General features: G+C 46.6%; 1 protein-coding gene across 1 annotated transcript; it reads right to left on the reverse strand.

Annotated features, from left to right (window-relative positions):
• Positions 1-222: 222 nt before the first annotated feature.
• Positions 223-8572, reverse strand: AHSG (alpha 2-HS glycoprotein). The gene is made up of 7 exons (XM_003894698.5): positions 8148-8572; positions 5718-5828; positions 4999-5083; positions 4168-4331; positions 2885-2986; positions 1595-1678; positions 223-954 (listed from the first exon to the last, which is right to left on the reverse strand). The coding sequence occupies exons 1-7, from the start codon at positions 8358-8360 to the stop codon at positions 610-612; spliced, it is 1104 nt and encodes a 367-aa protein (XP_003894747.2). The 5' UTR covers positions 8361-8572; the 3' UTR covers positions 223-609.
• Between the last annotated feature and the right edge of the window lie 14818 nt (positions 8573-23390).

Raw genomic sequence — 23390 nt, forward strand, 5'->3', positions numbered from 1 at the left:
TGACAGAGTGAGACTCTGTCTCACAAAAAAAGGTCATATCTTACGAGTTGTGGGAAGATCCTAGTCTCATTTTTTCCTGTATCTGGCAATACAGCAGGTTTTTGTTCTCTTTTGGTTCTATTTTCACTTTGGTTTTGATTAGGGACACTGTGTGGTTGTTGGGATAAAAGGCTATGCACGTGAGGGGAACTGGGATGAAGTCCGCAATAAGCATGACCACACTCAGCTTAGAACCTTCTTTATTAAGGAAGGTATTTCAGGCACTTTTATTAACAGGCACATATAAGCTTAGCAAGAGCACCTTTCAAAGTCACAGTTGCAATGGTTTTCGTAAGGTCAGCCAGAGGCAGAGAACACAATCCTGGTGGCTTACCATCAAAATCATGACAAGTTGTCAACCTAATGCCTTCTGTCAAACATAACCACCATTCCCTCTGCTTCTGTCCTGTGAGGAATGACAGGAAGTAGGGATTCAAGACTCAATATTAATGTAGATCACATGTGACACTTGCGTGGTCAGCAGACAAGGCCCCCCACCCATGCCCAGGCTTGGACAAAATGGTGGCTATGTTTTCTCTGCCAAACCTCCTCATCTCTGCCATGTCTAGCCTAGACCTTGAAGTGTCTGACCCTCCCCGGACATGGAGGAACCACTGGCCCAGCAGCAGCACCAACACTAGGCTGCACCACTGAGCGTGTTTTCCGGGGGTGCAACGCTTCTCCTGAGCGGGACCCCAATAAGACCACACCCATGAAGAGGTGGCGCAGGTCATAGTGTGACGAGTGCATCGGGACCACTGGGGGAGCTGCTGCCAACAGATGGGTGTCTATGGGTGAGCCAGTTGGAAGGGGTCCAGATGCGCCAAGTGGATAGGACGCAGGTGCATCTGCATCCACCACGCGGGTGGGGACTGCTTCATTGGCACCTTCTGGTTGGGGCTGTGAGGTCGCGGGCTGGAAAAAAGACCATTTCCTTCAGTTAGTTTGCTTCCTCCTCCCCGTCAAGACCACCCACAGGTTCAGGTGGCACTGGCACCCAATTTCATCACATTATACGTTTTTATTTGCAAAGAGTCTAGCAAGAAAGGACTTACCTAAGTACAGCGGATTGTCATCAAGGTTACAAGGAGGGGTGACTGGCCTATCCTGGCCCCAGCCAGGATTGCCTTGGTGATGGTGGACTTGCACACATATGTCCCATGAGTAAAAGCACCCCACCTATGGCTCACCCTAGCCCAGCAGTGCCACCCTCTTTGTCATCTGAAGCTGCAGCCAGTGGGGGCTGCCAGGTAGATCTGGCCACCTGGTCTCTGCAACTCAGGAAACCACTCCCACCTCCCACAAATAAAAGGGTGGCTTTGTCAACTACACAGTAAGGTGGTTCTTCCCTGTAGTCACTAGTTCGTGGGAGGGAAAGGCATAGCTAAAATATCCTTCCATTGGTTGATGATTCCACATACCCTAGTCTTATTTCATACTGTGAGGTTGGGAAGCTCAGGAGAGCAAATGTCCTGTCATCACCACTGCACTGCATAAATGTGAAGAGGTCATTGTATTCTGAAGGTGCAGGCAAGAATATTCATGGAGCTGTTACCTGTGTTTGGAACACTGTGCAGGTCACTGCAACCTCTTCTCCACCAAGCTTCTTATTGAGCGTTGCCTTACAAAAGCCATATTGCTGCCCACAGAGAAAGAGGAGTTATTTTAACTGATTTAAAAAATGGATCCCCCTCTCAATTTCATTGACACTCCAACCTTAAATTAGTTTGAGAAACCATTTTTCTTAAAGTTATAGTTTCTGCTTGTGGAAGGTATATGATTCTATATATAAAATGGAAATACAGAAATACTTTCTGAGTGAGAGATTACCCACAATCCCTTTCTGGTGGTGACCTAGAAAGAATGAGTGTTAACATTGATGCATTTCTTTCTTATTTTAAAATACTATTAAATATGATTTAAAAATTGAGATCATTGTGACTATACGATGTTGTATCCTGTGTTTTTTCACTTGCCACAATAGCATTTTCTCATATCATTCATTATTCTTTGAAAACACAATTTTTAGCGTCTGCACAATTTTCTATTTACCGATGTGCATGTATTATTCAATGACACCTTCCTGTTGGACATACAGATCTCTCTTTTTTGGTCTCTTTGTATCTATAATAAATCATTTTTATAGATATATTCTGTCAAATGTCACTGATGATTTCTTTTTTTGAGACAGAGTCTCACTCTGTTGCCCAGGCTGAAGTGCAGTGGTGCGATCTCAGTTCACTGCAACCTCCGCCTCCCAGGTTCACACCATTCTCCTGCCTCAGCCACCCGAGTAGCTGGGACTACAGGTGCCCACCACCACGCCCGGCTAATTTTTTTGTGTTTTTAGTAGAGACGGAATTTCACCGTGTTAGCCAAGATGGTCTCGATCTCCTGACCTCATGATCCACCCATCTTGGCCTCCCATAGTGCTGGAATTACAGGCGTGGGCCACCACCCCAGCCACTGATGATTTCTTTAGACTAAAATCCTAGAAGTGTACATTATCAGCTCAAGGACTTGAAAGTTTCATATCAGAGTTATATGCCTAGAAAATGTGCACGTCACGCTCCCAGTGGCTGGGCGTGACTTGACTTGGCTTCATTAGGAAATAGCCTCTGTCTTCTCCTAACTCCATGTGCTTGCAGTGGGTGAGATGACTTGGTGATGGCTTTTAAAGGGGTGAGGTGACACCCTAAGGAAAGACCTGCCATGATCCACAGGGAGCGGGCATTTGCACTGTTATTCTCTGTCTGCAGCCCCAAGATACAAACTACCCAAGGATGTTCTGTTCCACAAACAGCTCTGTCTGAGTGGTAACACCCCAAGGTCCCAGCCCACTCACCTTTTTTGCCAGCAGGTTGCAGTTGGCTGCCTCTGTGGCCTCTTTAGCAACACAGTCAGTGCCAGATATTGTAAACTCCACATACGTAGAAGGTGGGAGGGGCTGAGAAGAGTACATGAAAATGCTCTTGAGGAAACATGACTTAGAATGAAAAGGGCAGAGAAGGAGAGCGGGAAGTAGCCTCCTTCCGGGAGCGCCATTCATGCAGACCATGCGTGGTCCCAGAAGGCATGTCCCTCAATGGCTTACATAGGGCAGTCGCTATGGGGTTGTGTTCTGAAGTGCTTGTACTTTAGAGATATGGATTGTGTCTTCCTTGTAGGAGGGGCAAGTATCCATCACAGATCCTTCAGGTTGGAGGTGAGTTTGCAGACCGGAAACAGGAATCAGAAGGCCAGCCTTAGACTGGTAGGAGTGGGAACCCTTCCTCCCCACAGCCCTCACTTTTGGGCTGTACTTGAGACCCAAGGTTCAGGTTACTCCAAGATAGGGTGGGAAAGTGAGGAGATTAATACCTCTTCCACCTACTTCATAGAGTAGATTCAAATGAAAAGATTTAGACGAAAGTATGGAAGATATCACTTGAGCTTTTTTTTCTTATAGTAGTTGCAGCATATGGACACAATAAAATATCTGTTATTTGGTCTAGTCTGGGGTGGGGATGTTCTAAGAATCACATATCTGATTAATAGAATTGCCATCTATACTAGTGTATTTCCAAGTATGGCCATGGCTGATATCCAGAATACATTTTCTTAAACATTTGAATTCTGTTGCATTCAAATGTGCTAAACCACCCACAGTACAATGAGATGTTTTCTCCAGTGACTCGAAAGGCATTTTAGGATCTTGCCATTATAAGCTCGTCAGCACAAGTGAGTATTAATTACGAGTCTGTGGCAGATGTTCAGCAGAGATGGGTGATGATGGAGCCCAGTGAATTTACAGAGTGCTTCTGGCCGACTGGGAACCTCTACCCGCTGACACCGAGCTTTGGTTTTAGCTGGAACTGAGGGAGTGGGGATATACCTGCCTGCAACTGTGGCTGCTGGATGTTACAGTGGCTCAGCATGGGGGAGGAGCCGGGGGTGTTGGGGGTCCTCATGCCACTCAGGGACCTGATACCCCTTAGGATGCTTTCTTCCCTTTCCAAGCAACCCTCTCCTTGCTTTCTCATCCCTGCCCCTGCACCTGTTCTTCTCTCCCTCCCGATCCACCACGTGCAGTACATTCCCGAAGTGCCACCGAATTGCCCAACCTGTCAAAAGAATCTCAGTCTTTACCACAAGTTGAGCCCGGGAAATTTCCTCCAGCTGAAAATTGGAGCCGTTGTTTCGGGCGTTGAAGGCGGTCACGGCAGCTTCCGCGGCGTGCACCACCCTGGTGTCGTTCAGCGGGGCCAGCAGAGGGCAGTCTTGGCACACTTTGCGCACGTCTTCGGCCGAGTCTGCTCGGAGAGGGGAAACCCGGATATAGGCAGCCAGTCTCCGTGGCATCGCCCCAGCTCTGCTGGTTAGCAAGGGCTAAGGCACGCCCCAAATGGCTTCAGGCACTTTCACTGCTTCTTACTAAACCTTCAAACAGCTCGTGCCATGCTGACATTTCTGCAGGAGCCCTTATTATCACGGGGCAATTTTCACCTCCAATAACAATAACTTCTTTTTATTTTTTTGAGACGATCTCACTCTGTGTCACCCAGGCTGGAATGCAGTGGCGTGATCTCGGCCCACTGCCACCTCTGCCTCCCAGGTTCAAGCGATTCTCCTGCTCCAATCTCCCTAGTAGCTGGGATTACAGGCAAGCACCACCACACCCAGCTAATTTTTATATTTTTAGTAGAGATGGGGGTTTCACCATGTTAGCCAGACTGGTCTCGAACTCCTGACCTCAGGTGATCCACCCGCCTCGGGTGGGTGGATTACAGGCATGAGCCACCGCAGCAGGCCAAGAGCAGCTTCTTAAAACACAATTTTAAAATCCCAGAACCCAGGAAATTTGGCTTCTACTTTTCCTCACCGACAAAGCGGCTAGAACTACTTAGGTTGAAAATCATTCAGATCCTTTCCCCGCTTTCTCTACAGGGAAAAAATAAGAATAAGAATAGTCATCTGTACCTGGACTGGAATCACATTTTGCGTACGCCACGGAAAACTTGCCATTGACTTTCAACAACCGGAAATCACAGTCTCCTTCGACAGCCTGGAGAAAGAAACCCACGTGAGGATGGCTGCCCTTCCCCTTCGCACCCCGGGAAGGCTTCCTCCAGGCATGGCTGTCAAAGGTGACCCTTGCAAAATCGCCTTCTTTGGGTAATACTGAAACATGGCACTCTCTGCTTTCAGGGATACAACAATATAGTTTAAACGCTTGTAAAAAATCAGCCTCAGGGCAGGTGGCATCAAATGCAATTTTATTTATGATGATGATGATTATTATTTTGAGGTAGAGATTCACTGTTGTTGCCCAGGCTGGAGTGCAATAGCAGGATCTTGGCTCACTGCAATCTCCGCCTCCCGGGTTCAAGCGATTCTCCTGCCTCAGTCTCCTGAGTAGCTGGGATTTACAGGTGCCGGTCACCACACCCTTTGTACTTTTAGTAGAGACAGGGTTTCACCCTGCCGGCCAGGCTGGTCTGGAACTCCTGATCTCAGGTGATCCACCTGCCTCGGCCTCCCAAAGTGCTGGGATCATAGGCATGAGCCACTGTGCTCAGCCACAAATGGCAATTTTAGAAACTGTACCCTGGCTAGCCAAGAAGGCAGGTTGAGAAGCTGGGTGAATCTGTGGAGCTGGCCAAAGGACCACCCACAGCCACCCTAAGAAGGGTACTCACATGCTCCTTCAGCTGCCTCACTCTGCATCCTGCCACAGGGGTGGGGTCCAGCGCATGGCAGGTGGTCTCCAGGGTGTCTATTTCAATCTCAAACATCTCTCCAAAGGGCTGCTGTAGAGACAAAGAGTGAAGCCATGAGCAGCCCATTCCCCTGATCCTGTGGTGTGGGCCACGGTGTGCGCCCTCACTGGGCTTGAGCACACGCCCCTTTTGGAGAGGTGAGGGAAATGTCATTCTTATTGTCAGTCTGCAACTCCGTCTAGCTCTGAACTGGCCCATGGGCAGGACAATGACCAGGGCTTGTCTGGTCTTCGTCTGTCGATTACAGGAGCACCAGATGATGCTCGCAAAGCAGAGGAGGTCTTGGGCTTGAACAAGTCGATGGAGCCACAGCCCTCACTCTGAGCCCTATTTGGAAACTACAAATGAGTATTAACGCTTATTTGTATTTATTATTTATTTATTATTTTTAAGATTTCACTCTTCAAGCATCGCTTTGGAAAATGCAGGTTTGGATTTTTCTCAGATAAGCTGCAAAATAAGGTTGTGTAGGGTAATATCTTACTGTCCTTTTTTTTAGTCTCCTCTATCCCTCCCTCTCCTTCTTTCTTTCTTCCTTTTATTACTTTCCTTCCTTCCTAGAAGGTTTTGCTGCTGCTGTCCTTGGCTTTTCCTTTGTCTCGGCTTGTGCAGCAGGTGCCGGCCTGCAACGATGCCGCTCTCTATTTCCCCCTGCTGGCGGTAATGGGGAAGGGCTAGTCTCCCTCTGACAGGAAACTGGGTATCACCAGCGTAGACACGAGGGAGCTTGCAACAATCCTTGGAGATGTTCTTGTCAGTTCACCTGGTTTTGTATCCTGTCTTCGAAGCCTGAAAAATCCAGAAGGTACAAGTATGCCTCTTCTTCTCTCAGCCCAGCTCTGCTTGCCTCTCATTGGTTCTGCCTGACTCACTAGTACCTGAAGCCTCAGCATCTCCTCCCCTGAGAGAAGCTCTGCATTTTTATGACGTCCAGGTGTGTGTAGAGTGACCGCCTGAAAGCGTCCACAGCTCTGAAGAACAGGAACTGGGTACACCTGAGTTTCTCAAGGAACCCAACTCTGAGGCTCTGCCTTTAGTGAAAGTCACAATGCCCATCCATTATTACCTGTTCCCTCAGATGTGCATGTTGCATGTTCATTTCCCCTGAATTGATCAGCGTTTCCTCCTAACCACCATTGTGCTTTAATATGGCTGCAGCACTCTTAAAATCCATCCAGAGCAATCCTGATTTCAAATATTTTGTCTCTTTGTGAGATGGATGGCAGTTGTCAGCCGGTCCAGGCTTCCTACTGTTGACCTTATTTTCCAACCTAGATTGTAAACCCTTGTGGGCACATATTATGCCTTTTTCACCATTGTATTAGGTTGAACCATTAAAACAGTCAATATTTGGTTGCTTTAGATATAGAAAAATGGCAGTTTTATATGGTTCAACCTAATATCTCTGGTTCTTGTCCAAGGAAGGCTTGTAATACATATTTGCTGAAAGAATTGTCATTCATCAGAAATAAAATCTAATTTCAAAACAGGCAGTAGACAGACAGCTTCTCCCCACCTCTCCAAATCTCTTTACTGATCCCCGAGGCATATTTCCAGCTTGACTTTTCTTGTCACTGGCTTCAGGCTGCGTTGGTTTCCTGTCTAGCGTGTGAGGAGGTGAATCCTGTTTATGCCAAGACTTCTCTCTGGGATGTGGGTAACTCTCTTAGGGAGGCAGTTTGTATAGAAGAAGGAACACAGATCTGGAATCAAATCCCAGCCTGAAGACTTAGTAATTATATGATCTTGGACCAAAACACACACACACACACACACACACACACACACACACACACACACACACAGACACACACATACCCCAGAGCCTTGGTTTCCTCTTGTGTAAGACAATATACGCACCACACAGCACCAGGAGGCAGGACTGGGAAAGAGTAAATGAGATAATCTATGTGAATGGGCCTGGCATATAGTAGGCATCTGCCAGATGCTAGTTTTATTCATTCTCAGTCTTTGTCAGAGAGAAACCAAACCAAAGACAGATACGTGATTTTCAGCCAGTGGTAACGTGGCAACCAGGAGCTGGTTTCTTGGGTCCTAGTTTTTCCAGCAAGTTACACTTTCCACCTGTGATCTGCAAACTACCATGGAAGCACTTTTTCTTCTGCACACCAACCCACACCCTACCCAGCTCCCTCCTGAGACCCATGACTGCTGTACAGAATGTCTCCTCTCTTGGTCTCTGCCTGCCCCTTCCCTCACTCCTGGGAAGAAATCAAAGAATTTACTCCTCTGTGGTTTCATTTGCACTGGGAGATAGTGATCTTTTGAGGCACCTGGTTGAGCTCCACATACAAATTATTTCAGCTCATACACAGCAGGTCCACTTACCTGAGGCCACACCTTCACTTCATCAATCTGGTTCAAGGTGTGTTTGTATCCCCAAGGAAGGTTTTGATTGATGTAGTCTACAGCCACCAGAGCTGCTTCCTCAGTTTCTGGATCATCGCAGTTCGGTTGTCTATAAATCAGCCCTGGGCCATGTGGGGCTGAGTGGCAGCCCCAGAGCCGAGCAAGACAAAGGAGCAGGACAAGGGACTTCATGGCTGCCCCAGAGAGGCCCTGGCAGGTGTGCAGGTGGCTGGAGGCTTCAGGACCAACCCAGGTGCTCTGCTGGGAAAGGTAGACTCATGGAGGGTAGTGGGCTTTATATATCTGTTGGAGCCTGCCGGAAGAATTGCATAAGGATACAGGATGATTTCTGCTTTGGTTAAAAAAAAAAAAAAAAACCCTGCAAACATCAGCCCTGGAAAAGCAAACAGGTTAGGACATCGCTGGTCCCCAAGAAATCTGTCAAAGTCCATGCTGCTGTGGGGGAGATGCTCCAAAGTCTGCTTGGAACATGGTAATAGCAGCAAAGAGAAGACAGCTGAGGGGATGAGGTGGACATGGTCAGCCTCAGAGTGCCATGGGTTTGGCAGCAGAGGAAATGTCTTCTACTGTGATCTGAGCATGCCATGGGGTCTGTGAGAGGGAAGGGGGGATACTCAGCAATTTGAAAAAATTATCTAATGTCAGGGGGAATTAGCTTTCCAAGAGGAGTCCTACAGGAAGAACAAGGCCCACAGATATAGCAAAGGTACAGATGTGCTATAGGAGATGCTAAGATTTTGGGGGAAGATTCTTGGAGAAAAGAAGAAAGAATGAGATATGTTTCTGCCTAAAGTGGGTAATGGAGGTGGAAGGAGGGGGTTCCTGTGGCAGGACCAGGATGGGAAATGACCAGCAAAACGTGTGGGGTTCCCTACCTCTTCTCTTCCTTCTCCAGACCTCACTGCCAGGGCCCTGCAGGTGGCAGCACAGATGGGCACTGACCTGAGTCTCCTAGCTGGCTGAGCATGATTAGCACCAGTAACCTAGTGCCCCAGCCAGTGCACAAGTGCAGCAGAGGGGAGTGCTGATCTAACAGCTACTCATTTGACACAACTCTGGGTTTGAGTTCGACACTGCAGGCTGAGACGCTGCACAAGCAGCTAAGGACACAAATGCCCCTTGAACACTCTTTGCAGACTCAGCAGAATTATAGTGTGTCTTTCTGGCCAGAACACAGGGCCAGTGTTGACTCCAGGCACTGCCTATTAAGTGATCCTTGACAATTCCAAGTGTGACCTCCAAGGAGGGTTGGCAGGATAAAGAGAGGCTTGGGAAATATCACACAAGGACCTGATTTGGTTTAGTCTGAAACAAAGAAACCCTCTCATGGAGACCAACATGATCTTCAGATATTTAGAGGCCATCATTGTGTGGGGGTGAATTTGTTCTAATGTTTGATACCGCTTCAGAGAAAAAAAAAAAAAAACTGGTTAAAAAAAAAGAAAGAAGAGGGGCTCCTCCAAAGGGAAGCTTAATATTGACTTTCTGGGGTGAGGATCGGGATGAGGGAGGTGAAGTGAGTGGTGACGGGGCAGAGAAGGTAGTTAGCAGGACTGTTTTCACATTTACTCCCAGCCGCTTACACACCACACAGAATCTTAATGACAGAAGCTCAGAAGGTGTGGCTGGGACTCCAGGTTCTTTCTGAGATGGGGAACATGACTCTTCCAGATGCAAAACAGACTCTGGTCATTTAGCAAGATGATCCTCAAAGCCAGGGGCAACCTTCCATCAGCCTTATACTCCATTTCACTCAGGGCTCTGACTCCTGAACTGTGTATAGAAGCTATGCTTTTCTTTACATAATCTTTAAAAATATTGAAGGGCTGGGCCCGGTGGCTCACACCCGTAATCCCAGCACTTTGGGAGGCCGAGGTGGGCAGATCACGAGGTCAGGAGATTGAGCCCATCCTGACCAACATGGTGAAACACCGTCTCTACTAAAAATACAAAAATTAGCTGGGCATGGTGGCGCACGCCTGTAGTCCCACCTACTTGGGAGGCTGAGACAGGAGAATCACTTGAACCCAGGGGGTGGAGGTTACGGTGAACCTAGATGGCACCACTGCACTCCAGCCTGGCAACAGAGGGAGACTCCATTTCAAAAAAAAAAAAAAAAAAAAAGGCCGGGCGCAGTGGCTCACGCCTGTAATCCCAGCACTTTGGGAGGCCGAGGCGGGTGGATCACGAGGTCAGGAGATCGAGACCATCCTGGCTAACATCCTGGCTAACACAGTGAAACCACGTCTCTACTAAAAACACAAAAAATTAGCCGGGCGTGGTGGCGGACGCCTGTAGTCCCAGCTACTCGGGAAGCTGAGGCGGGAGAATGGCGGGAACCCGGGAGGCGGAGCTTGCAGTGAGCCGAGATTGCGCCACTGCACTCCAGCCTGGGCGACAGAGCGAGACTCCGTCCAAAAAAAAAAAAAAAAAAATTGAATAAAGTGTGGTGTGGTGACACACACCTGCAATCCCAACTATGAAGGCAGGATAATCGCATAAGCCCTGGAGTAAGCTATGGCTGCAGTGAGCTATGATCGTGCCACTGCGCTCCAGCCCAGCCAACAGAATGAGACTCTGTCTCAAAAAAGAAATCATTCACAATCTCATCATGCAGAGATAAACAATGTTAATGTTTTGGTGCATTTATATCTTTTCTTTTTTCTATATAAAATAATATTTTAATATAATTTTGATTATACTGCATATACAGCTTTTAAAATTTTTATCACCTATCATTTTAACTTTAATATTTTCCTATGTCATTAAGTAGACTTAAAAACACGTTTACAGGCCAGGCGCTGTGGCTTACACCTGTAATCCCAGCACTTTGGGAGGCCGAGGCAGGTGGATCACGAGGTCAAGAGATAGAGACCATCCTGGCCAACATGGTGAAACCCCATCTGTACTAAAAATACAAAAAATTAGCTGGGCATGGTGCTTGATGCCGTAATCTCAGCTACTTGGGAGGCTGAGGCAGGAGAATCACTTAAACCTGGGAGGCAGAGGCTGCAATGAGGGGAGATTGTACCACTGCACTCCAGCCTAGGCAACAGAGGGAAACTCTGTCTCAAAAGAAAAAAAAAACCACAACACATTTTTTTATTTAGGAATCTCTGGCTTTTGATTCCTTTTTTCAGGATAGATGTTTAGAAGTAAAATGATTGATTCTAATGATTTGCACATTTTTAAAGCTCTTAATTTCTATAGTGAAATCACCTAGTTGGCTATGCCAATTTATCCCCTTCCATTTAGCTGTTGTGTGATATCAGCTCAGCTGTTTTCTCTTTTCCTCTGCTACTGCTTTCGTGCTGACTTTTGTGGGAGCTTAGATATGTGAACACTATCAGAACTCTTTTTTTAAAATGTAATTTATGAATATCTTTGCTTTTATCTCAACTTCTCCGTATGCCTAATACTTATAAACTGAAATAACTTTGGTATCAAGCCGAATAAAATGGTTCCTTAGATTTTTTCAGTTTCCTTAGAAAGAAATGTTGCCATTTACTTACTGGAAATGAGGAAGAAAATAGATGATATTTTGGTATGTTTTCCAAGATGGCTGTAGCATTAGTGCCAATGGGTAGTTCCCTGTGCCTGCTGATACCAGTTTTAAACTTTAAAGGATTCTCACCAATTGTATATGGGACTCCTGAGTGATCTTCACATGTTGAATACATATACTCATGAGCAATCTTGGGTCAGTTTGATCTAACTGGCTCCAGCTTCTTTGCATGTCAGTAGGAGATAGGCATTTCCTCCATTTTCTGGTCCTTTGCTGCATTATTTTAGTTACTTTTCTGTGCATTTTTCTATGAGGTTCGCATCACAGCAATAAAATAATCCTCATTCCATTCACACTATGATGGCTGATAGTGTGTTGAGAATATCAAGGGCTTGTTAGAACTGGTTAAGGAGAGCAGGCCCAACAGTCTAAGGAGCAGGAGAGGATCAACAATCTCCAGGAGATGGCAGCAGGGCACCGAGCAGTGCTTGCTGGGTGCAACCCTTGTGCAGTTGATGGCAGAAGTCTCAAGATGGCAGGTTGTCTTAGTCCATTTGTGTTTCTATAAAGGAATACCTGAGGCTAGGTAATTTATAAAGAAAAGAGGTTTATTTGGCTCATGGTTCTACAGGCTGTACAAGAAGCATGACACCAGCATCTGCTTCTGGTGAGGGCTATAGGCTGCTTCCACTCATGGCGGAAAGCAAAGAGGAGCTGGTGTGCGCAAGCAAATGGTGAAAGAGAAGGGAGAATGACCATAAGTAATGGCTCCATGTTTTGCAGTGGAAAAAGGGCTCTGCAAACCCTCCTCCAACCCTGCCCGCATGAGCAGGACCTAGCTCTGCAAATCCAAACCCCAGAAAGGACATTGCATTTGAGAACGTATAAATGGAAGAGTAAAGCCTGGACTAGAGTAGGGCAAGGGAGTGGGTAAAGGTGCAAATTTTAAGGAGGCCTCTCCCTCGGGGTTGCTGCTTCTTAAATTTTGTGCTCTAGCCCTCTCGTGCTGCACCTTTGTCCTGCCCTGGGGAAGAGGCATATCTAAACCCAGGATAGAAAAAATGTTTCTGGCAGGGTGCAGTGACTCACACCTGTAATCCCGGCACTTTGGGAGGCAGAGGCGGATGGATCACCTGAGGTCAGGAGTTCAAGACCAGCCTGGCCAACATGGAGAAACCCCGTCTCTACTAAAAATACAAAAATTACCCAGGCATAGTGGTGCGCACCTGTAATCCCAGCTACTCGGGAGGCTGAGGCAGGAGAATCACTTGAACCTGGGAGGTGGAGGTTGCAGTGAGCTGAGATCGCACCATTGCACTCCAGCCTGGGCGACAGAGTAAGACCCCGTCTCCAAAAAAGAAAAAAAAAAGTTTCCATTTCATCAAATATTTTTTCTCTTTCAAGTGAAGTTCTTTTAACATTTGGGCTGGTGATCCTATGTGTGCAATGGGCCCCAACACAGCAATCCTTGCAGTAAACTTTTCATCATCACATAAGAAACAATGGGAATCTTCCATTCTCTTTTGTACAATAGAAAGGAGATTTCCAACTACATACTGTTTAGTATGGCCTTGACACTCACTTAACATTCTGTCTTATAAGAGAATCACTTCACGGTTAAAGAAATTGGGAGATTTGAGCTTTCCAGGCCTGGAACGGCACCTCCTCAGGAAAACAGCATCATCATAGCTCCTGTTACTGACTTATTCATAAAAGGCATGACAGCTGTACTATTCTTATCTTTCCTCCTTTACAGAGGGAAAAAGGGCTGAGAGGTTCTGGAACTTGACCACATCACACACCAAGAAAATGGAAGGGCCTGGATTTAGCCCAATCACTTTATTTATGTATTAACCCCAAACCAAAAGTATATGGGGCCCAAGAAAAGCTGGGGAGGTTGGCTACTAGACACCAATCTCCTGCTAGACACTAAATTGAGCAAATCATTATTCTTAACAATAGAAAACATGACTGCATTAAAAAAGGATGAGTTCATGTCCTTTGTAGGAACATGGATGAAGCTGGAAACCATCATTCTGAGCAAACTATCGCAAGGACAGGAAACCAAACACTGCATGCTCTCACTCATAGGTGGGAATTGAACAATGAGATCACTTGGACACAGGGTGGGGAACATCACGCACCAGGGCCTGTCATGGGGTGGGGGCAGGGGGAGGGATAGCATTAGGAGAAATACCTAATGTAGATGATGAGTTGATGGGTGCAGCACACCAACATGGCACATGTATACATATGTAACAAACCTGCACGTTGTGCACATGTAATCTAGAACTTAAGTATAATTTTTTAAAATGGCTGCATGTTGCTATATTAGAAAGGAAAACTGATTCAAACGCATTCTTGTTGATATGAAAATAAAAATATAAAATACAAAAAAGAGAAAGGAATAGAAAAATGTATTGAGTTTGGTCAACAATTAAATAATTTAAAAGTCAGTTTGTGCCCATAATTTCAGTTGTAGAAAATATCTGGATCTCAGTTTTTCCAAAAAACACTTTGACTTGTTGACTTTAGTGATGACTCAGCCAGTATTAAAGTTATCTCTATTTCAGGTTTAGAAGGTAAATAAAGGGTAAATGATTACACTGTTTCTAGTCAAATGTTTTTCAGAGAAAACACTAGTCAATGCAGATAGTCACATCCATCTTTCCTGCTGGTTTCTGTCACCAAACTTTGATGTCTTCAAAGCAAGGCGAGTGAGTGGCACTCTTCAGACAAGAAGGAAGATGGCAAGTGAAATCATCTTCTTCCAATGAGCCCCGTGCTGTGCTTGTTGATGTCCTTGGTCACGGAGATTTTCAGAAGAGCCACGGCCTTACCAGTGAAGGTTACACAGAGGCCACTGGAGTCAAGTAACTCATTGCACCTTATTACATGTAGGCACTTATTTATCCATCATGCAGATTATTGGGATTGGAATGAGTCCTTTCAACAATTAATCAATATTGAAGATTCTATGGATCCATTTATTGACACATATCGGGTATTCCCTGGACACATTCATTATCTTCAAAACTGTTTCTTGGACATTGTGCTAGGTGCTAAGGAAACACAAATGGAAGGAATAATTCTTGTCTTCCAGGTGCTCACCATTGGGTCTGATGCTATACAACTATTGTGAACACATGAGGGAAGTGTAAGCTGTGGTTCTTGCCCTCAGCCTGAGGAGCACAGTCCCTGAGGTGGAAGGGTCTCCAGACGACAGCACTGTCCATGTCTTATTTACTCTTGATTTCCAGCACCTGCCTCCTGCCCAGCACAATTGGGTCCCAAACCTGATCACTGACGGGGTTGCTCTGGACCAGCCCATCACTCAATGCAGAGCTTCCCTCCAGTGTTTGGTGTCTGCTTGAGGATGTGGAGATAGGAGGGCCTCTCCCCCACTCCTGCAGCCCATTGCATTATTGCTTCGCACTGATTACTAAGAGATCTCCCTGCCTGCCTTGTAACCTCACCAACAAACCCAGATTCTGCCCTCAGGAGCTACGTGAATTAAAACACTATACTGACTAAGTCCCTGGTCTCTATATTATGCTTCAGGTGTTTAGAGACATCTGTGCTGTATCTTGTTTTCCTTCCCTGGCCTCCAATATCCCTATTCCTTTAGATACTTCTCAGGTGAATTAGTTTTGATACTACTTCATCATCCTATTGACCAGGCAAGACTAGCACCAATGATTAATAGGATGAATCATCCTGTGATTAGGAGTGAAATTAATTCTTAGCTATCTGAGTGGGTGTGATCTGATGCCTGCACATGTGTGTACACGTGGACAATACAACAATTACAGGATGAAGATTAGCCAGCTGCTACTGGCAGGACAGAGGGGTTCTCTTGGTTTTCAGAGGCTTATCTGGACCCTCAGAAGGATTAACAATGAAACCAACAAACAGGTCCTTCTTCTCCATAGATTACCTTGATGAGACTTCTTGAATGTTGAGAGGGAAAAATGTATGAGGCTAATGGAAGACCCATAAGAGGGGACTAAGTCTCCTACTCTGCGTGGATCTGGCATGGCTCTTGGCTGTAGCATTTCTTCACTCTTTGTTGTCTGATCTCTTGAATACACTTGAGGATATGGGCAATCTTAGCCTCTCATGTTCTTGTTAGAATAGTAGAAGGAGACACCTTGAAATTGAGAGGGTGCAGATCACAGGGCCAGGGCAGCTAATGTGGGCAATTTTCTTCCTGTGCTGGGATTATGCAACAGGCAGTGAGATCATTTGGTGGGTTAAGCAAGAGATTGAGCCTCCAGAATTTAGATTCTTTTTTTTTTTTTTTTTTTTTTGAGACAAAGTTTCGCTTTTGTTGCCCAGGCTGGAGTGCAGTGGCACGATCTCACCACTGGGTTCAAGCGATTCTCCTGTCTCAGCCTCCAGAGTAGCTGGGATTACAGTACAGGTGCCCGCCACTACATTCGGCTAATTTTTGGTATTTTTAGTAGAGATGGGTTTCACCGTGTTGGCCAGGCTGGTCTCGAACTCCTAACCTCAGGTGATCTTCCTGCCTTGACCTCCCAAAGTGCTGGGATTACAGGCATGAGCCACCGCACCTGGCCAGAATTCAGATTCTAATGGAGACTGAGGCGTGGGAGGATGGAAACTTGCAGGAAGGTAAGGGTAAGATGAAGAGAGGCTGGATGGGTGGGAGGCTGGGGTGTGGGAGCAACCTGATCAGGGAGCTTACATCGAGAATCAGGATAGATCCAAGTCCAAACCCTGGTACCACTATTTACTTGCTATGTGACCTAATTAGAGATTAAATCTGGCTATGCCTTTGTTTCTTCATCTGTTAAATATGCACAGTAAAACCTGGCTAATAGAGATGAGCTGAAAATTTAGTGAGATAACTTGCAAAATGCTCAGCGTAGGGCCTGGCACATGGTAAGCTATTAATAAATGGGAGTCCTTTTTTTGTTTGAGATGGAGTTTCACTCTGCCACCCAGGCTGGAGTGCAGTGGCGCGATCTCGGCTCGCTGTAACCGCCACCTTCTGGGTTCAAGTGATTCTCCTGCCTCAGGCCCCCGAGAACCTGGGATTACAGGTGCCCACCACACCCAGCTAATTTTTGTATTTGTAGTAGAGATGGGGTTTCACCATGTTAGTCAGGCTGCTCTAGAACTCCTGACCTCAGGTGATCCACTGGCTTCAGCCTCCCAAAGTGCTGGGATTACAGGCATGAGCCACCGCACCTGGCCACTAAATGAGAGTTCTTAATAGCTCTAATAATACACTAGGACTGAGGGCACAAAGAGGCAACATAGGGAACACTAAAGACCAATATACGGTCTTTGCCTTCAAGTGGCCTATCTCTAGAGGAAATACATCCTAATGGCTAAGAGTAAGGACTCCTTAGCTTTATCACCTCGTGCAAGTTACTTAACTCACTGCATCTCATTTTATCCTTCTGTAAAAGGAATAGCAGCAATGCATACTTCACAGGACTAATGAGAGTATTAAATAATATGGTATGCTTAGCATTCCTGGCGTCAGGTAAGCGGCTATATTACCACTTACCCAGACGGTAGAAATATAACAGGTAAACAGAGCTAGGGCCACATCTTTTTGCATCAACATGCTGACAAAGAGAGGGTTATATGTCGGCAACTTCCTGTAACAAGAGGAACCAGGAAAAAAGGCGGATAGTGGTATTGCAGGAAAATAACCGATCAATCTATCCCCATTCTTTGTGCTACAAAGACCACTGTTCCTGTGCTACAAGGAACAGTGGCCAACTCGGGGAACCCAATGAGGCAGGACTCAAAGAGAAGAAGGCAGTAGGCATAGGTCAGAGTGGCTGGTGGGGGCTCGGGATGCCGAGTACACAGCTAAGTTTCCTGCAAGGTGAAGAAGCAGGCACAGAGGCTGGGACACTGAAACAGGGCTAAGGAAGGAGAGGGAGCAGCTCGGAAGCTTCCCTGGGAGGTGATTCCAATAGGCATTTAAAAGATTGTGTTTGCCCAGTGGACTTTCAGCTTCCCATTGGAGTCTGCAGGTATAATCCCCAGGGCTGGCTTCCCAGGTGGGTGTCCTGTGCAGGGTCCTGCACTTAAAAGGACCCTGTGTTTGTGGAATGCTCTGCTGTGGCTGCCTTGAAATTCTTTTTTTTTTTTTTTTCAAGACAGAGTCTTGGTCTGTTACACAGGCTGGAGTGCAGTGGCGTGATCTCGGCTCGCTGCAACCTCTGCCTCCCAGGTTCAAATGATTCTCCTGCCTCGGCCTCCTGAGTAGCTGGGTCTATAGGCAGGTGCCACCCCGCTCGGCTAATTTTTGTTTTTTTTTTTTTTTTTTTTTTTGAGACGGAGTCTCGCTCTGTAGCCCAGGCTGGAGTGCAGTGGCCGGTTCTCAGCTCACTGCAAGCTCCGCCTCCCGGGTTTACGCCATTCTCCTGCCTCAGCCTCCCGAGTAGCTGGGACTACAAGCGCCCGCCACCGCGCCCGGCTAGTTTTTTGTATTTTTTAGTAGAGACGGGGTTTCACCGTGTTCACCAGGATGGTCTCGATCTCCTGACCTCGTGATCCGCCCGTCTCGGCCTCCCAAAGTGCTGGGATTACAGGCTTGAGCCACCGCGCCCGGCCCAATTTTTGTATTTTTAATAGAGACTGGCGTTCACCATTGTTGACCAGCCTGACTTTTTAGCAAGGGCCTTGGGTTTTCATCTTGCATAGGGCTTGCATATAGCCAGTCATTAATCATAACTAGTACATTAGAGGAACCAAGTGGCATTTGCAGGAGAGTGGGGGTGGGGGGAGTGGATCAGCTGAGGGTGGACAGGGGGACAGGAAAGAAGGTGTCGTGGACAGGGGACACTTTTAATTTGACCCTGAAGGATGGGCAGGATTTGGATAGATAGAAATGGGAGCACGGCTATTGGTTGGAAGGAATATGTTGGCAAAGTCGAGGTGTAGGAGTATGGACTTTGCTTAGGGAATGGTAGGAATCCTTGTGAACCTGGAGTCTGCTCTTGAGCTGCTCACATCTGAGCCCTTCCACAGGAATGCCATGCTCAGCTGGCCTTTCTACAGGGAGCCTTTTTCAAGGCCTTTTAAGTCCTCTCCTGCAAGTACCACTCTGCTAGGTGCCTGCCCAAATAATAAATTAAATCCAGCCATGTTATTCACCGAAACCTCAAAGCACGGGTGGAGAAAAGCAGATTTTTTAAAGAATCAGCAATTTTTAATTGAAAATACGGTTACTGCCAGGCGCGGTGGCTCACGCCTATAATCCAGCACTTTGGGAGGCCAAGGCGGGTGGATCACCTGAGGTCGGGAGTTCGAGACCAGCCTGGACAACTTGGTGGAACCCAGTCTCTACTGAAAACAAAAATTAGCTGGGAGTGGTGGTGGGCGCCTGTAATCCCAGCTACTCGGGAGGCTGAGGCAGGAGAATCACTTGAACCTGGTAGGCGTAGGTTGCGGTGAGCCGAGATTGCGCCACTGCACTCCAGCCTAGGCAAAAAGTGAGACTCCATCAAAAAAAAAAAAAGAAAGGGAAGAAAGGGAGAAAGGGAGAAAGAAAGGAAGAAAGGAAGAAAGGGAGAAAGGGAGAAAGAAAGAAAGAAAGGAAGGAAGGAAGGAAGGAAGGAAGAATACGGTTATTGAGGCTGGGCATGGTGGCTCACACCTATAATCCCAGCACTTTGGGAAGCCGAGTTGGGAGGATCACTTAAGCCTAGGAGTTTGAGAACAGCCTGCCAATATGGTGAGATGCCGTCTCTAGAAACAAACAAACAAACAAAAAACAACTGTTGTGGTGGCGTGCACCTGCAGTCCCAGCAACACTGGAGGCTAAGGTGGAAGGATTGCTTCAGCGCAGGAGGTTGAGGCTGCAGTGAGCTATAATAGTACCACTGCACTCCAGCCTGGGTGACAGAGTGAGACCCTGACTCAAAAAAAGGAGAAAAAATTGTTATTTAAATAAAGAAAAATACTTAAAATAGGTTAAATAATAGATTAAATACAGACCAAGGGAAAAATCAATTAAGAATCCCCATCAAACTGGGTGTCATGGCATGTGCCTGAAGTATCACCAGCTTCTAGGAGTATCTAGTAGCTGATAAGACTACTAGGAGCCCAGGAGTTTGAGTCCAGCCTGTGCAATGTAGCAAAACATCATGGAAAGAAAAGAAAAGGGAAGGGAAGAGAAGAAAAGAGGAGAGAGAGAGAGCGAGAGAAAGAAAGAGAGGAAGGAAGGAAAGAAGGAAGGAAGGAAGGAAGGAAGGGAGGGAGGGAGGGAAGGAGGGAGAGAGGGAGGAAAGAAAAGAAAAGGGAAGGGAAGAGAAGAAAAGAGGAGAGAGAAAGAGAGGAAGGAAGGAAGGAAGGGAGGGAGGGAGAGAGGGAGGGAAAGAAAGAGAAAGAAAGAAAGAAAGAAACAGAGAGAGAGGGAGGGAGGGAAGGAAAGAGAAAAAGAAAGGAAGGAAGGAAGGAGAAAGGAGAAAGGGAAGGAGAGAAGGAAGGAAAGAGAAAGGAAGGAAGAGAAAAGAAAAAAACATGCAATTCTCATCATCCAACTTGCTCTCTTGGTCTTTTATATCACAACTTCTCTGTAGGGATTTGCATAGCTGGCAAGTGGTAGAGGCAGAATTCTGACCAGGATCCAAATCCTGTCCTGTGTCCTGTGCCCCACAGTGTGACAACTCTTGCTTCACTCCCTCAGGGTGGGTTTCCCCAGACAGAAGCCTGGAGTGGTTCAGAAAACAGTGCAAGTGTTGGCATTTATAAAATCACCTAGAGTCATACCATAATGACACAGATGAGAGACAACATGAAAAGAAAAAGGCATTTTTCTTTTAAAAATCTCACAATTTCTACCCTCAACTGACAATCCTAAAATTTGCATTTCAAACTGTATGTCTATGAACATGATATGACTGTCATTATTTGTGTGAACTCAGCATATTGTGAATGACATGCCAATGTACATTTTGTTGTATTCCTTAGATTTGCATAAATATTGAGCTTTGCCACTTGCTCAACAAGCTTTAATTTTTCTTTCTTTCTTTCTTTTTTTTTTTTTTGAGGCAGAGCTTTGCTTTTGTTGGAGTGGAAGGTTGGAGTGCAGTGGCACAATCTCAGCTCACTGCAGCCTCTGCCTCCTGGGTTCAAGCAATTCTCTTGCCTCAGCCTCCTGGGTAGCTGGAATTACAGGTGCCCACCAGCACCCCTGGCTAATTTTTTGTATTTTTAGTAGAGATGGGGTTTCACCGTGTTGGCCATGCTGGCATTGAACTCCTGACTTCAGGCGATCTGCTTGCCTTGGCCTCCCAATATATTGGGATTACAGGCAGGAGCCACCATGCCCGGCCGAGCTTTGGTTTTTCTTTTCCAGTATGTGTCCCATGGCTTCTAAAAGTTTGAGCTCCTGCTCCTGAATTAAACAGGACCGAGTTGCATAGATAGGTAGTATGTTTTGTGTAGTCCCAGAGCCTCAGCCTCCTCCAAGCTGTGCTGCTGCTCTCTGGGGACTAGTGGGACAGAACACCTGTGGTAGGGCTGACAAGTCCGGACCAACAGACCTGGCCTGGTAACAGAGCCTCCATGGTCAATGGGAACAGAAAGAGTGTCGCTTAGATTTGGCTTGTGGCTCAGCCCTACTTTGAACTCCTATCCAAGTTCTGTTACAAGTAAGAACTGAAGAGACTGTCCCTAGAGGACCCCAGGAAGTTCAGACATCTCTGTTTTGATGCCTGTTGACAGCTTGTAACACAGCAGGAAAAAGAGGCCTTCTTCTACAGTCTGCACAGAGCTCTGGATGACCCTGGGTGCTCTGTGGCCTCAGCAGGAGAGGGCAGGGTCCAGTAGCTGGGCGGGGTCCAGTAGCCAGGCAGTGCCCAGGTTGAGGAAGCAGTGCCCAGCAACAGGCAGCAGTGTCTAGGAGAAGGCAGCAGTGCCCAGGGCAGGCAGTCATGCCCTGAAGAAGGGAGTGGTCCTCTCATAGTCCCTATGTCATTTGATCACTGCTAAAAAACAATGTCCACTCACTGTATACTAATACACAGCATATTCTGAGAAGTGAACAGAGAATACAACATTTAACCAAAAGAAATTTGGGAACATCACATTTAAGAAGGGATAGGAAATGGTTACCAAGGACAGTTTAAACCAACAGTGACTACATGTAAAGAGGAGATTGTAAAGTGGGGCGGCAGCATTATCTCTTTGTAGAAAATCCAAAACTAACAGGTCAAGGTTCAGTGACTTTCTGATGTAATGAAGTGTAAGTTCAAAGTCCTTGTGTTATTCATGTGTCCAGGGAAAAATTATTGACCAGAGAACCCGAGCAGGGAATCAGAGCATACAGGGTGACCTGGAGTGGATAGGGGTGGGGTCTGGGGCACCCTAATTTCCATCAGCACTTCCCTTTCTTTGCTATGAATGACTGGTGTTTTCTCAGTTGAACATAAAATGCTATGTGAGTGCCACTTTGTGAGGTGTCAGCTGCCTCCCCACTTCCACCTCACCCCCGGCCAGGTTACCTGAGCTCCAACCCTGAGTAGAAATTCTAACACACCAGCAGCTACGAGCCTAAGTTCTGTCTCTGCCCAGCCACTCTCTGATGGTGTCTCTAACACACACATATACATACTCATGCCGCATGTACTTTTCCACTTACAGGCCGGGCTGTTTTGGGGTGCACAAGGGCAGAGCCAGGGAGCCTACTACTCTGGAAACAGGGCTATAACCATGAGGTTGTCAGACTTTGATTTTTTGCAGTTGCCCCAATTGCTTAGTTTTTTCCTTAGCCAAGGCATTTTATTAAATATTAAAATAAGTGTGATTTAAAGTTCCTATCATTCGAACACTTTCCATTCAGATGCATTCATCAACCAGAAAAGAAGTCACCTTTCAGAGCACACGTGTCAGGTCTGGAACAGCTACAACTTACTGCTGTCCTGACAGCACAGGGCCTGCTTGGCACAGCTCCTCTACTATGGCCTGCTTCTCTTGCTGTGAACAGCAGTGGCCAGAATTTGGTTCTGTGCCATACATAGAGGAGGTGGTGATGACATTTTCAAAGAAGAATGTGTGTGAAGGAGGAGGAAGGGGAGGTGGGAGAAGGTGATGAAAGCCATATGCTGCAGGAGTGGAGAAAACCAGAACTAGGGCAGGCACTGTGGCTCACGCCTGTAATCCCAGCACTTTGGGAGGCCAAGGTGGGCAGATGACTTGAGGTCAGGAGTTTGAGACAAGCCTGGCCAACATGGTGAAATCCCCATGTCAACTGAAAATACAAAAATTAGCCGGGCGTGGGGGCGTGTGCCTGGAATCCCAGTGGTCGAGTGATTCTCATGCCTCAGCCTCCTAAGTAGCTGGGATTACAGGAGGCGGAGGTTGCAGTGAGCCGAGATCGAGCCATTGCACTCCAGCTTGGGTGACAAGGGGAAACTCTTTCTCAAAAAAAAAAAAAGAGAAAAAAGAAAAAAAAGAAAAGTAAACCAGGCCAGGGCACAGTGGCTCACACTTGTAATCTCAGCAATTTGGGAGGCTGAGGTGGGCAGATTACTTGAGGTCAGGAGTTTGAGACTGGCCTGGCCAACATGGTGAAACCCTGTCTCTACTAAAAATACAATTAGCCAGGTGTGGTGGTGGGCACCTGTAATCCCAGCTACTTGGGAGGCTGAGGCAGGAGAATCGTTTGAACCTGGGAGGCAGAGGTTGCAGTGGGCCGAGATTGT

The sequence above is a fragment of the Papio anubis genome, chromosome 2, assembly GCF_008728515.1.
Source record: "Papio anubis isolate 15944 chromosome 2, Panubis1.0, whole genome shotgun sequence".
NCBI classification, from domain to species: domain Eukaryota; kingdom Metazoa; phylum Chordata; class Mammalia; order Primates; family Cercopithecidae; genus Papio; species Papio anubis.